The 14,848-nt window shown below is 40.0% G+C and overlaps 3 protein-coding genes across 8 annotated transcripts in view; 1 reads left to right on the top strand and 2 right to left on the bottom strand.

Moving 5' to 3' along the window:
• Positions 1-14,848, bottom strand: part of LOC100555440 (D-serine dehydratase) — a 459,449-nt gene that overhangs the window by 228,140 nt on the left and 216,461 nt on the right. The gene's annotated exons all lie outside the window — the stretch shown is intronic.
• setd2 (SET domain containing 2, histone lysine methyltransferase) overlaps positions 1-14,848 on the top strand; it is a 102,619-nt gene that overhangs the window by 8,272 nt on the left and 79,499 nt on the right. The window lies entirely within an intron of this gene.
• The window catches only part of LOC100553684 (uncharacterized), a 59,820-nt gene that overhangs the window by 40,570 nt on the left and 4,402 nt on the right, over positions 1-14,848 (bottom strand). Inside the window, exons 2-4 of one of the 5 annotated variants that reach the window (XM_008123479.3) lie at positions 10,254-10,357; positions 8,134-8,877; positions 749-1,813 (exon numbers count right to left, since the gene is read on the bottom strand). In XM_008123479.3, coding sequence (XP_008121686.3) covers positions 812-1,813; positions 8,134-8,865 — 1,734 coding nt within the window. In that variant the 5' untranslated portion in view covers positions 8,866-8,877; positions 10,254-10,357 and the 3' untranslated portion in view covers positions 749-811. Of the gene's footprint in view, positions 1-237; positions 1,814-8,133; positions 8,878-10,253; positions 10,358-14,848 lie in introns of those variants that run through there. The other 4 variants (XM_016998608.2, XM_062957786.1, XM_062957787.1 and 1 more) reach the window with 4 other exon arrangements.

Genomic DNA, 14,848 nt, shown 5'->3' with positions numbered 1-14,848 from the left:
GAGTAGATAAATAGGTACCGCTTTTAGAAGGGAGGGAATAAAAGGCACCCTTAAGGACATGCTGACGATTGATCAGAAGGACAAAATAAAGTTACAAAAATAAAGATAAGAAATAAAATTATTATTATTATTATTATTATTATTATGGATGTCTCAGGACAAAAAGGTCCTCAGCATGGAAGATGGAGCAACAGCCTCCAAGATGCCGGAAATGAAAAAGATGGGGAAAGCCTTTACCTCTGTTTGTGTATTGTCTGCTTTCGTTAATTGTATAATGGCATTCAATGCTTGCCGTATGTGTGTTCTGTAATCTGCCGTGAGTCCCTTCGAGGAGATAGAGCAGAATACAAATAACATATTTATTACTATTATTATTATTATTATTATTATTATTATTATTATTATTATTATTATATGAGGTTTTGGTACAAGTCAAAAATATAATCTTGCTCAAAGCTGGTTGCGGAGAAAAACAAAGCAGTTTGAGCTTTTTTCTATTAGAAATGCTCCCCAAGGAATGATATGCTGATTGTGCATACAGTGATACCTTGACTTACAAGTTTAATTCATTCTGTGACTGAGCTCTTAACTCAAATTGCTCTTATGTCAAATCAAATTTGAAATGAATTGAAATGCTATGAATCCATTCCAGCCCCCGAAAACCACACCGATTGTTGTTATGTGCTTTTAAATAAAAAAGTGTACTTTATAAATAATAATGTATAAAAATACATCATAAGGGAGAATGTACATAAATAAACGGGATTTATTAAGTGTAGGGAATGTGTTTTCCGGCAAGACCAGGCTCCACTCAATCATCTTCTTCACTGAGATTTGCCTTTTTCACCACAATCTCCTCGCTTTCGCTTGCACGGCGTTTCACCAAAATCCCGTCCGAGGAGGTTTGTTTCTTCCTCCCTTTCAAAATGTTCCTGAAATGAGTGAGGCAAATGTCGTTGCACAGCTCCAGTGCGCAACCCGCTGTAACTTTCTCAGGGTGTTTCTTTTTAATAAAGTCTGAAATTTTCTCCCACATTCTCAACATTTCCGTGATCTCGCTTGTATGGATAACCTCCTCCTCCTCGTCCTCCGTCTCCTCCGCATCGATTTCCTGCTTGACCACCGTCTTATGCTGCTGTTCCTGTAACTCCTCTAATTCCTCTGTTGTCGGTTCCTCGTTGTGCTGCTCGACAAAGCCGTTCACGTCTCCTTCATCCTCTTCCATTGACTTTCCATTGGACACAATGTCGTCCATGGCTAAGTCTTCAGCTTTGACTCCTCCGAAGCAGCTTTCATCAGACACAACCTCAGGCCAAGGCTTCTTCAATGCAGAGTTTACGTTCCTCCTTGTTATGTCGGAGACAATGCCGGTCCTCTTTTTAAAATTATCAAGCCATCCCCGACTGGCTTTGAACGACTCTTCTGACGCCTTGCCCGTTGATGTTCCTGGCTTCCGGCGCACCAAATCGCCGTAAATGGCTCGGGCCTTCTCGCAGACGATGCTCTCGGTCACGATCTCTCCCGCGAGCCGCTTCTCCGTCAACCACACCAACAGCAACTTCTCCATCTCTTCGTGGGCCGAGGTCCGGAGCCTGGAAATGATCTTAATGCCCTTGGCTGGCGTCACAGCCTTGATCGACTCCTTCTGCTTCAAAATCGAACAGATCGTCGAAGTATTGCGATCGTACTGCCTTGCCAAGTCGGCAACACGCACGCCTCGCTCGTATTTGTCGATGATTTCGTGCTTTGTATCCAAGCACATCATCCGTTTCTTCTTGGCACAAACTTTCTTAGGACCCATGGTTAGCCAGACCTTTAATTAAGAGATTCAGAACGTAGATATTAAGATTTGACAATAATTTATTTATTTGATACATTTATATCCCGCCCTTCTCACCCTGAAGGGGACTCAGAGCAGCTTACAAATCAAATTTACATACAATATTATATTATTAGCATAGCAGAATACTGGCAATAGATATTGTACTATATCTATATGTTGTACTATTATTAATAATATTGCATGTAATATATAATATACTAGCTGTGCCCGGCCACGCGTTGCTGTGGCGAAGTATGGTGGTATGGGAAATTAAGTATTGAGGAATTGGTGGTAGTTAAGGTAAAGGGTAAAGGTGTGGAGTCCAGATAATCCAGTTAAAGCAGATAATATAAGATGATATGGGTTATATAGATGTGTGGAAGGGCCTTGAGTCTACACTGCCATCTAATCCAGTTAAAATATGATAATCTGTATTTTATAGGCAGTGTGGAAGAGGCCTAAGTGAGACCTAACTGTGCCTGTCCCCTGGGTGAGTGGGTTGCTAGGAGACCAAGTGGGCGGAGCTTAGTCTTCTAACTGGCAGCAATTGGATAAAAACAATTATTCCTCTCCCTCTAATTAGGACTTTATTTTTCTTTTCTTTTTGTTGTATAAACCTAGAGGCATGGATGATGGGTTGTGTTGTCAATTTTCGAGGTTGTGGGGTGTTTAGTTTTGTTGTTTTGGCGGACGCCAGGATTCCATCACTCTTTTATAGATATAGAAGATAATTAATATTACGGTAGAGTATCACTTATCCAACATTCTGGATTATCCAATGCATTTTTGTAGTCTATGTTTTCAATACATCATGATATTTAGTGCTAAATTCGTAAATACAGTAATTACTACATAGCATTGCTGTGTATTGAACTACTTTTTCTGTCAAATTTGTTGTATAACATGATGTTTTGGTGCTTAATTTGTAAAATCATAACCTAATTTAATGTTTAATAGGCTTTTCCTTAATCTTTCCTTATTATCCAACATACTCGCTTATCCAACGTTCTGCCGGCCCGTTTACGTTGGATGAGACTCTACTGTATTATATTGTATTATTAGTATTATATTGTATTACAAAATAATATTATTAATATTATATGCATATACAATATATTATCTATATATATAAAAGAGTGATGGCATCACGGCGACCCACAAAACAACAAAACTACAGGCCCCCCAACTTCGAAATTTGACAACACAACCCATCATCCACGCCTCTAGGTTGATACAACAAAAAGAAAACAAAAACAAAGTCCTAATTAGAGAGAGAGGGGAATAATTACTTTTATCCAATTGCTGCCAGTTAGAAGGCTAAGCTCCTCCAACTTGGTCTCCTAGCAACCCAATAAAAAATAAATAAAAACACTAAAGAATTAATACAATAAAATACTATAATAACAGAAAATAACTAAAAATAATACAAGAAAATAATAAAGTATAATAAATAAAAAGATAACTTACAATAAAATTAATTTAAAAAATACAAAAAACGTCAAATAAAAATTACACAACAATTTTTAACCAATACCACCACCACTTTGCCACAGCAACGCGTGGCTGGGCACAGCTAGTAGTATTATATATTAATGTACATTATGTAGTTAATAAACAAATAAATATTAAGTAAATAAATAAACTTAGATTATATTCCCTTACCCCTCCTAGTGACTTCCTGCAGAAATTATAGTCCTACCATCACCATCCTAGCCACTATAAAATCCATATATCCCACACAAAGATGGACTACAAGCTATTAGGAAATCTATTGTCAAAGGCTTTTAGGAAATCATTCTGCATTATTGCATCTGGATGATAGACTCCTGGTCCCTCAGTTTTTCTACAATTTCCCAAAGCCCTGGGATTTTTGCAGAAAAAACAGCAATAAGGACAAGAGCAAGGAGCATTCCTAGCTGCTCCCTTAAAGCCCTGCTTAAGGTGGCAGATATTGTACTCTCAAGCTTGCTCATAACTCAAATATTGGCTCGCACGTCAAAGCAAAACAAATAAATAAATAAACTAAGCAATTTTATACCATCTAGTGCCCAAAATACAATCTTGAGCTCCCTAGTGTTCAGATATTGAAATTAATATTAACTAGTGCCCCCAGTAGCCAATTCAGATACTGAATATAATAGCAAAAATACTATCTAGCGCTCCCTAATATCCAGATATTTAAATAGGAAAATACTATTTAGTGCTTCCTAGTGGCCAATTTAGATAATGAAGATAATAGCAAAAAATACTATATAGCGCTCCCTAGTGTTAAGATATTTAAATTAATATTAACTAGTGCCCCCAGTGGCCAATTCAGATACTGAATATAATAGCAAAAATACTATCTAACGCTCCCTAATGTTCAGATATTTAAATTAATATTAACTAGTGTCCCCTAGTGGCCAATTCAGATACTGAATATAATAACAAAAAATACTATCTAGCGCTCCCTAATGTTCAGATATTTTAATTGATATTAACTAGTGTCCCCTAGTGGCCAATTCAGATACTGAATATAATAACAAAAAATACTATCTAGCGCTCCCTAATGTTCAGATATTTAAATTAATATTAACTAGTGTCCCCTAGTGGCCAATTCAGATATGGAATATAATAACAAAAAATACTATCTAGCGCTCCCTAATGTTCAGATATTTAAATTGATATTAACTAGTGCCCCCTAGTGGCCAATTCAGATACTGAATATAATAGTAAAAAATACTATCTAGTGCTCCCTAGTGTTCAGATATTTAAATTAATATTAACTAGTGCCGCCTAGTGGCCAATTCAGATACTGAATACAATAGCAAAAATACTATCTAGCGCTCCCTAGTATCCAGATATTTAAATATTAACTAGTGCCGCCAAGTGGCCAATTCAGATACTGAATACAATAGCAAAAATACTATCTAGCGCTCCCTAGTGTTCAGATATTTAAATTAATATTAACTAGTGCCGCCAAGTGGCCAATTCAGATACTGAATATAATAGCAAAAATACTATCTAGTGCTCCCTAGTGTTCAGATATTTAAATATTAACTAGTGCCGCCAAGTGGCCAATTCAGATACTGAATACAATAGCAAAAATACTATCTAGCGCTCCCTAGTGTTCAGATATTTAAATTAATATTAACTAGTGCCCCCTAGTGGCCAATTCAGATACTGAATATAATAGCAAAAATACTATCTAGCGCTCCCTAGTATCCAGATATTTAAATATTAACTAGTGCCCCCTAGTGGCCAATTCAGATACTGAATATAATAGCAAAAATACTATCTAGCGCTCCCTAGTGTTCAGATATTTAAATTAATATTAACTAGTGCCCCCTAGTGGCCAATTCAGATACTGAATATAATAGCAAAAATACTATCTAGCGCTCCCTAGTGTTCAGATATTTAAATTAATATTAACTAGTGCCCCCTAGTGGCCAATTCAGATACTGAATATAATAGCAAAAATACTATCTAGCGCTCCCTAGTGTTCAGATATTTAAATTAATATTAACTAGTGCCCCCTAGTGGCCAATTCAGATACTGAATACAATAGCAAAAATTCTATCTAGCGCTCCCTAGTGTCCAGATATTTAAATTAATATTAACTAGTGCCCCCTAGTGGCCAATGCAGATACTGAATATAATAGTAAAAAATACTATCTAGCGCTCCCTAGTGTCCAGATATTTAAATTAATATTAACTAGTGCCCCCTAGTGGCCAATTCAGATACTGAATATAATAGTAAAAAATACTATCTAGCGCTCCCTAGTGTCCAGATATTTAAATTAATATTAACTAGTGCCCCCTAGTGGCCAATTCAGATACTGAATATAATAGTAAAAAATACTATCTAGCGCTCCCTAGTGTCCAGATATTTAAATTAATATTAACTAGTGCCCCCTAGTTGCCAATTCAGATACTGAATATAATAGCAAAAATACTATCTAGCGCTCCCTAGTATCCAGATATTTAAATATTAACTAGTGCCCCCTAGTTGCCAATTCAGATACTGAATATAATAGCAAAAATACTATCTAGCGCTCCCTAGTATCCAGATATTTAAATATTAACTAGTGCCCCCTAGTTGCCAATTCAGATACTGAATATAATAGCAAAAATACTATCTAGTGCTCCCTAGTATCCAGATATTTAAATATTAACTAGTGCCCCCTAGTTGCCAATTCAGATACTGAATATAATAGCAAAAATACTATCTAGCGCTCCCTAATATCTAGATATTTAAATTAATAGGAAAATACTATTTAGTGCTTCCTAATGGCCAATTCAGATACTGAATATAATAGCAAAAATACTATCTAGCGCTCCCTAGTGTTCAGATATTTAAATTAATATTAACTAGTGCCCCCTAGTTGCCAATTCAGATACTGAATATAATAGCAAAAATACTATCTAGCGCTCCCTAGTGTTCAGATATTTAAATTAATATTAACTAGTGCCGCCAAGTGGCCAATTCAGATACTGAATATAATAGCAAAAATACTATCTAGTGCTCCCTAGTGTTCAGATATTTAAATATTAACTAGTGCCGCCAAGTGGCCAATTCAGATACTGAATACAATAGCAAAAATACTATCTAGCGCTCCCTAGTGTTCAGATATTTAAATTAATATTAACTAGTGCCCCCTAGTGGCCAATTCAGATACTGAATACAATAGCAAAAATTCTATCTAGCGCTCCCTAGTGTCCAGATATTTAAATTAATATTAACTAGTGCCCCCTAGTGGCCAATTCAGATACTGAATATAATAACAAAAAATACTATCTAGCGCTCCCTAATGTTCAGATATTTAAATTAATATTAACTAGTGTCCCCTAGTGGCCAATTCAGATACTGAATATAATAGCAAAAATACTATCTAGCGCTCCCTAGTGTTCAGATATTTAAATTGATATTAACTAGTGCCCCCTAGTGGCCAATTCAGATACTGAATATAATAACAAAAAATACTATCTAGCGCTCCCTAGTGTTCAGATATTTAAATTAATATTAACTAGTGCCCCCTGGTGGCCAATTCAGATACTGAATATAATAGCAAAAATACTATCTAGCGCTCCCTAGTGTTCAGATATTTAAATTGATATTAACTAGTGCCCCCTAGTGGCCAATTCAGATACTGAATATAATAACAAAAAATACTATCTAGCGCTCCCTAGTGTTCAAATATTTAAATTAATATTAACTAGTGCCCCCTGGTGGCCAATTCAGATACCGAAGATAATAGAAAAATATACTATCTAGCACCCTCTAGTGTCCAAATATTGAAAATAATGGGAAAAATTCTATCTAGCATTTGGATAGAAAAATCTCGTAAATTGGAACTAGTAATGACAGAGGGATTGCAACACTTACAAAGCCACATTGAAAAGCTTAAAATAGCCTTACAAATGAGTTTAGAAACAAACAACAGAGGCAGGTATCTTAAAGGGAGTTTGGTTATATGCTCTTACAATGATCTGGCTATTTTAATAGCCAAAAGAACTTAAGTTCAAGATGGATTTTTTTTAAAAAATACATGGGCATGAAATGGATACATTCCAAGAGGGGAATTATAATCTTTATGCACTTTCCAATTGACTTTGGTTTACAGGATTTTCGTGGCCAGACTGACTGAAAGGAGACCCGCCATTGCCAGTCTTGTAAGGCTGAGACAGTGTGACTGGTCCAGGGTCACAAAATGCATTTCCAGGTCTGAGGAAAAATTGAATCCTAGTTTCCCGGAGTCCTAGGATGCATCTACACTCTAGAATTAATGCAGTTTGACACTTCTTTAACTACCATGGCTCAATGTTATGGAATTGTTACAGGCCCGGGCTGTGGCGCAGGCTGGAGAGCAAGCCAGCTGCAACCAGCTGCAATGAATCACTCTGACCAGGAGGTCATGAGTTCGAGGCCCGCTCGGAGCCTATGTTTGTCTTGTGTTTGTTCTACGTTAAAGGCACTGAATGTTTGCTTATATGTGTAATGTGATCCGCCCTGAGTATCCTTCGGGGTGAGAAGGGCGGAATATAAATGCTGTAAAATAAATAAATAAATAAATAAATTATGGGAGTTGTAGTTTGGGGAGGAACCAGCGCTCTTTGACAGAGAAGACTAAAGGCCTTCCACGACTAAATGACTTCCACGATTCCACCGCACTGAGCCATGGCAGTTAAAGTAATGTCGAACTGTATTAATTCTACAGTGTAGACGCACCTCTACTCCAGCACTTAAACCACTTGGGAATCTATATGACTTTTCCTTCTTTGACTGTTGCAGCCTTTCAAGATGAGCACTGAGGACCCTTGAAATAGCTCACCTCCTCTGCTTCTGGCTCCTCCGAATCAATTTCCTGCTTAATTTCCACATGTTGCTGCTCCTGTAGCTCCTCTACTTCCTCCATTGTCTGTTCCTCGTTGTGCTGCTCGAGGAAGTTGTTGACGTCTCCTTCCTCCACTTCCATGGACTTTCCATTGGACACAATCTCCTCCATGGCTAACTCTTCGGATTTGAATCCTTCGAAGCCCCTTTCGGACACAACCTCAGGCCACAGCTTCTTCCACGCAGAGTTTAAGTTCCTCCTCGTAACACCCTGCCAGGCCATGTCCGAGAAAATGCCGGTCCTCTTTTTAAAATTATCAAACCATCCCCGACTGGCTTTGAATGTCTCTTCCGACGCCTCACCTGTTGACGTTCCTGGCTTCCGGCGCACCAAATCGCCGTAAATGGCTCGGGCCTTCTCGCAGACGATGCTCTCGGTCACGATATCTCCCGCGAGCCGCTTCTCCGTCAACCACACCAACAGCAACTTCTCCATCTCTTCGTGGGCCGAGGTCCGGAGCCTTGAAATGATCTTAATGCCCTTGGCTGGCGTCACAGCCTTGATCGACTCCTTCTGCTTCAAAATCGAACAGATCGTCGAAGTATTGCGATCGTACTGCCTTGCCAAGTCGGCAACACGCACGCCTCGTTCGTATTTATCGATGATTTCGTGCTTTATATCCAAGCACATCATCCGTTTCTTCTTGGTAAAAACTTTCTTAGGACCCATGGTTAGCCAGACCTTTAATTAAGAGATTCAGAATGTAGATATTAAGATTTTAGACAGTACCCTTATTGTGTATTCCCTAGCGACTTCCTGAAGAAATTATAGTCCTACCACCACCATCTTAAGGTAAAGGTTTTCCCCTGACCTTAAGGCCAGTCGTATCAGACTCTGGTGGTTGGTGCTCATCTCTATTTCTAAGCTGAAGAGCCGGCGTTGTCCGTAGACACCTCCAAGGTCATGTGGCCATAGGTATGACTGCATGGAGCACCGTTACCTTCCCGCCGGAGCGGTACCTATTGATCTACTCACATTGGCATGTTTTCGAACTGCTAGGTTGGCAGAAGCTGGAGCTAACAGCGGGCGCTCACTCCGCTCCCCGGGTTTGAACCTGGGACCTTTCGGTCTGCAAGTTCAGCAGCTCAGCGCTTTAACACACTGAACCACTGGAGGCTCACCACCATCTTAGCCACTATAGAATCCATATATCTCACACAAAGATGGACTACAAGCTATTAAGAAATCGTTCTGCAGGATAATTAGACTGATGATAGACTCCTGGTCCCTCCCAAAGCCATGGGTTTGCAGAAATAACAGCAAGGACAAGAGCAAGGAGCTTTCACGGCTGCTCCTTCCAAAACTTGCTCAAGATGGAGGTGGTGTATTCTCACACTCGGTTGTAACTTAAATCTTGGCTTGCCCATCAAAGTAAAAAAATGAACTGAGCAATGGCTCGTATCTCAAAAACCCATAAGTTGGTTCGCTTGTAAGTCAAGGTTTCACTGTATTTGCTAAAAATATGTCTTTGCAGTAGCAGATCACTTTTCTCCCACTTTTAATTGGGGCTTTCCTCCAAATACAAACGGAATGGATGTGTGTGTGTGTGTGTGTCTTTTCATGTGCTTGTATATACCGTGTTTCCCCGAAAATAAGACAGTGTCTCATATTTCTTTTTGTTCCCAAAGATGCGCTAGGTCTTATTTTCAGGGGATGTCTTATTTTTCCATGAAGAAGAATTCACATTTATTGTTGAACAAAAGATGAACATTTATTATATACTGTACAGTAGTTGTCATCAAAAACCAGCATAACCAGACAAACTGAACCCTATCAATAATTTCTTGTTACTACCTTTATTTCCATGTACAACAATCTATGTACATTTACCGATCCTGCATGCTCTGGTGTTGTTTGGCGGGCATGCTTCCAAACACAAACTTTGCTAGGTCTTACTTTTGGGGGAGGCCTTATATTTAGCAATTCAGCAAAACCTCTACTAGGTCTTATTTTCAGGGGATGTCTTATTTTTGGGGAAACAGGGTATGCATTCAATCTGCCAGGTATTTGTTTGGAACAGAAGGAAACTATTAGTAATGGCAACTGGGCTGTCTTACCTTTACTTACTCCTCACCTTCTGTGCCAGGAATCTGAGGACCCTTGGTGAATGGGAAGATGTCTCCAGCAAGTCATAGATGCATATTAATTCAATAGCAGAAACCTATGGACCAAAGAAAAAATGTCATTTGCAGCAGTAGATTACGTTTCTCCTTGTACTAGATTTAAAGGGGGCTTTCTTCCAGTTAAAATATGAATTTAGGGGGATCACTCTCTCTCTCTGTGTGACTGTCAAGTGTTGGCTTGGTAATGAAGACAAAGCTTATTATACCTATCCTGCAATGTTAAAAATGTGGAGAGCCCTGGTAAAGGCGAAGATGTCACCAGGCAACTCACAGACATGTATTTGTTCATGCCAGAAACCTAGGGGCTGAAGGAAAATGTCATTTGCTGCAGAAGATTACTTTCCCCTTGTGCTAGACCCAAGGGGCTTTCCTCCAGTTAATACGGGGATTTCGGGGGCCCTCTGTGTGTGCAGGGTTCGATACTGGATTGACTCTGGCAGGTGTTGTTTTGGCAATAAAAGCACAGCTTAGATTGCCTTGCATTTGCTTATTGCCCTCCTTCTGCAATGCTAGAAATGTGGGCACCCCTAGCTAATGAGAAGATGCCTCCAGACAACTCATAGACCCCTATATGTGCACGTATATGCTGAATGTGCATGCATATATTATCACTAGCTGTGCCCGGCCACGCGTTGCTGTGGCTGATAGGAATCATTTGTTGACCAGGTGGAATAGCAGCGAATAGCCTTGCAGCCTTAAAGTCTGGGTGTTTTCTCCTTACGTGAATCCTTGTTTGGTGAGCTGGAATACAATGGAATAGGTTTGCTGCTTGGAAGGCTGGGTATTTGCATTGTAGGGAAATGGTTTTTTAGCCAATTTGAATTGTACTGAATAGCCTCGCTATTTCAAAGACTGACTGCTTTCTACATAGGGGCATCCTTTCTTGGGCAGGCTGAATGAGACGGAGTAGCCTCATGGCTTGAAACCCTGAGGGTGTACTATGAAGGGGAAATCCTGCTTGGGCCTTCCAGCCAGGCCGACGGCTGGGTTTTTAAGGCCCCGTGGAGGTTTTTGATGGGATTTTTTGTTGTATCAACCTAGAGGCGTGGATGATGGGTTGTGTTGTCAAATTTCGAGGTTGGGGGGCCTGTAGTTTTGCTGTTTTGCTCGGTGCCCTGATTCCATCACTCTTTTATATATATAGATTACTGTGCCATCTCATCTTCTGCAATGCTATAAATTTGGGGACTGAAATAAAATCTATTTTACAGGAGTATAGAATCATAGACTCGTAAAGTCAGAAGAGACCTCATGCGCCATCCAGTCCAAAACCCTACCAAGTAGCAGGAAAATCGCATTCAAAGCACCCCAACAAGAGTAGCATGGGTCTATATTGGATTGACTGTGCCAGGAGTTGTTTTGCAATGAAGGCATTATTATTATTATTTTATTATGACACAGCAAACAAGATAGATATGCTGGATTTCGTTTCACAAAATCACAAGTCGAACACTTCCCAAGTGTCTAGGACTGTGTGATGTATTTTCGGATGATGCGTGCAGATCCCAGCAGGGTGGCCTTTTGCAGTTGGCAGATCGTAATTTTGTCAATGTCTATTGTTTCCAAATGCCGGCTGAGATCTTTTGGCACGGCACCCAGTGTGCCCATCACCACCGGGACCACCTGCACTGGTTTCTGCCAGAGTCTTTGCAGTTCAATCTTGAGGTCCTGATAGCGGCTGAGTTTTTCCTGTTGTTTTTTGTCAATGCGACTGTCACCTGGGATGGCAACATCAATGATCCAAACCTTTTTCTTTTCCACAACTGTGATGTCTGGTGTGTTGTGTTCCAGAACTTTGTCAGTCTGGATTCGGACGTCCCACAGTATCTTTGCTGTCAGGAATGGTGGGAGTTGAAGTCCAAAACACCTGGAGGGCCAAGGTTGACCCATGCCTGGTTTAGAGTCTACTCTCTGTGTGCATGGGCTTCTATTGTTCTAGCTAATGCCAGGCATTGCTTTATGCAATGGTGGCAGAGCTGATACATCCTGGCAGGCCTGTAGCCAGAAAACAAATTGGGGAGGGGTTGAAACTTTTTTCCCGAGATGACTTTTGAGGCCAGTGTCTCCTGATCTGGCGCAAGATCTCAACAAGGCCCTGAAATGACCACCATTGTGCAAAGGTTCTTCATCTTGAATCCTTACTCCCTCTTTAAGTCGGTTGTTGACCACAAAGGATAATCATTTCACAATTGGCAGAAGTTCCTTTCTGTTTCCTTCTCCTCTCTTATTTCCTTTATCATGATGACGGGTTAGCAAGACGTTTCCAGCTAAGCACAAGTTGTTCTGATGGTGTCGATTGAAGACTTGTACTGTGTATTTCCATTGCACAAATGGTTTATACACCAATGTATCAAGCATCTGATGACCACCTTTACCCCACCTTCTCCTCCAGACACCACACTGTACTTCCAGAGCGCATCTTATACATGAAATGAATAGGCTAACCAAGGAAATCTGGTGAGCCATTTGGGTTGAAACCTCAGGTGCCTCTTCTTATACACAGTAAAATAAATGCATATCCTGGCCATGGAGTCTGTGGATTTTGCACTCATTCAGCTTTCACTTGGTCATCAGAAACAGTCTTGTTCATATAAAATCCATGGTCTAACAATGATATAGATTATTTTCTTTGCTTCTGTTCCATGGTTTCTTTGGCAGGGCTTGGGTTAGATGAACCAGTGGGAAGACACCCCAGTTTCCACCGGCAATCCAGGTCAAATCCCCTTTGCCTGCCAGTTAATAATAATAATAATAATAATAATAATAATAATAATGCCCTGTGGCTAACACAGGGCAAAGCCCGAGAACAATAAAACCGAGTATAACAGATTTCTTTTTCATGTCAGGAGCAACCAGAGTTGCTTCTGGAGTGAGAGAATTGGCCGTCTGCAAGGACGTTGCCCAGGGGACGCCCGGATGTTTTGATGTTTTTACCATCCTTGTGGGAGGCTTCTCTCATGTCCCCGCATGGAGCTGGAGCTGATAGAGGGAGCTCATCCGCGCTCTCCCCGGGTGGGATTCGAACCTGGCAGCTTTCAGATCAGCAACCCAACCTTCAAGTCACAAGGCTTTTATCCCCTAGGCCACCGGAGGCTCCTTCTTCTGCGTTGAACAACAAGAACTAGGTAATGAATGCAAACACAGTAGAGTCTCGCTTATCCAACGTTCTGGATTATCCAACATATTTTTGTAGTCAATGTTTTCAATATATCGTGATATTTTGGTGCTAAATTCATAAATACAGTAATTACTACATAGCATTACTGCGTATTGAACTACTTTTTCTGCCAAATTTGTTGTATAACATGATGTTTTGGTGCTTCATTTGTAAAATCATAACCTAATTTGATGTTTAACAGGCTTTTCCTTAATGCCTCCTTATTATCCAACATATTCGCTTATCCAACATTCTGCCGGCCCGTTTATGTTGGATAAGTGAGACTCTACTGTAGTACTAAACAAGAGCCTAACAAAATATAGCTAGAATTTATCACTGCTAAGAGCTATTCACCGATGAAAGAGAAAAACACTATATTTTTCAAAGAATTTTCACTTTTGTGAGGCACAGGATTTCATATGCTCCTATCATTTCTATGCATCTCCTCTTCCATGGAGTCTCTGATGTAAAACAGATAAAACAGCATATTCAAATACGTAAGACACAATAAAATCAGGCATGAATACAAACGCAATATAATAACAGTAAAAACCAATTTGGAACATAAAATGATAATGTAAAAAGGACCACCAATTTAGAGAAAGGAATGACAGAGAGGGCAGTTGGAACTAAGGTGCAATGATGCATTATAAGGTGCTTTTGGGGCAAAGGAGACAAAGTGCAAGCAATCTCAACATTGGGGTGAGGTAGAACGTCCAGTTAAATCTAGGAAAGGGTGGAAAAGTGCGAAATATGGTGCATTAATTTTTAGGATTTTGATCATGGGGACTAGGTTATTCAAAAGCGCACCAGAAGAACCAAGTTTTAATTCCCTTTTAAAAGACGTTAGGGTGGGAGCTTGCCTGATCTCCCTAGGAAGGGAGTTCCAGATCTGGGGGCCCATCACCGAGAAGGCCTGCTCCAGCTGCAGGTAGGCCAACTTGGTCACGTCCCCTGTGTCAGCTATTGCAATGTAAATCGGTAGAAAGGTAGGTAATGACAGTGTGAACAATCCAAATTTGGTTGCGATCGTGCTTGCAGTTCTGGAGGGACTCTAATTGTTGCTTCTCATAGACTTGCCATGGGGATTCAAGTTCATGAGTAAACGAGGATATAGTCTCACTTATCCAACCTAAACGGGCCAGCAGAACGTTGGATAAGCAAAAATGTTGGACAATAAGGAGGGATTAAGGACAAATTTATTAAACATCAGATTGTAAAGGTTTCCCCTGATGTTAAGTCCAGTTGTGACCGACTCTGGGGGTTGGTGCTCATCTCCATTTCTAAGCCGAAGAGCCGGCGTTGTCCATAGACATCTCCAAGGTCATGTGGCTGGCATGACTGCATGGCATACCTTCCCGCCAGAGCAGTA

This window comes from Anolis carolinensis, chromosome 6 (genome assembly GCF_035594765.1).
Source record: "Anolis carolinensis isolate JA03-04 chromosome 6, rAnoCar3.1.pri, whole genome shotgun sequence".
Classification (NCBI taxonomy): Eukaryota; Metazoa; Chordata; class Lepidosauria; order Squamata; family Dactyloidae; genus Anolis; species Anolis carolinensis.
The sequence above is the reverse complement of the archived record's forward strand: the minus strand, read 5'-3'. Positions and strand labels throughout refer to the sequence as shown.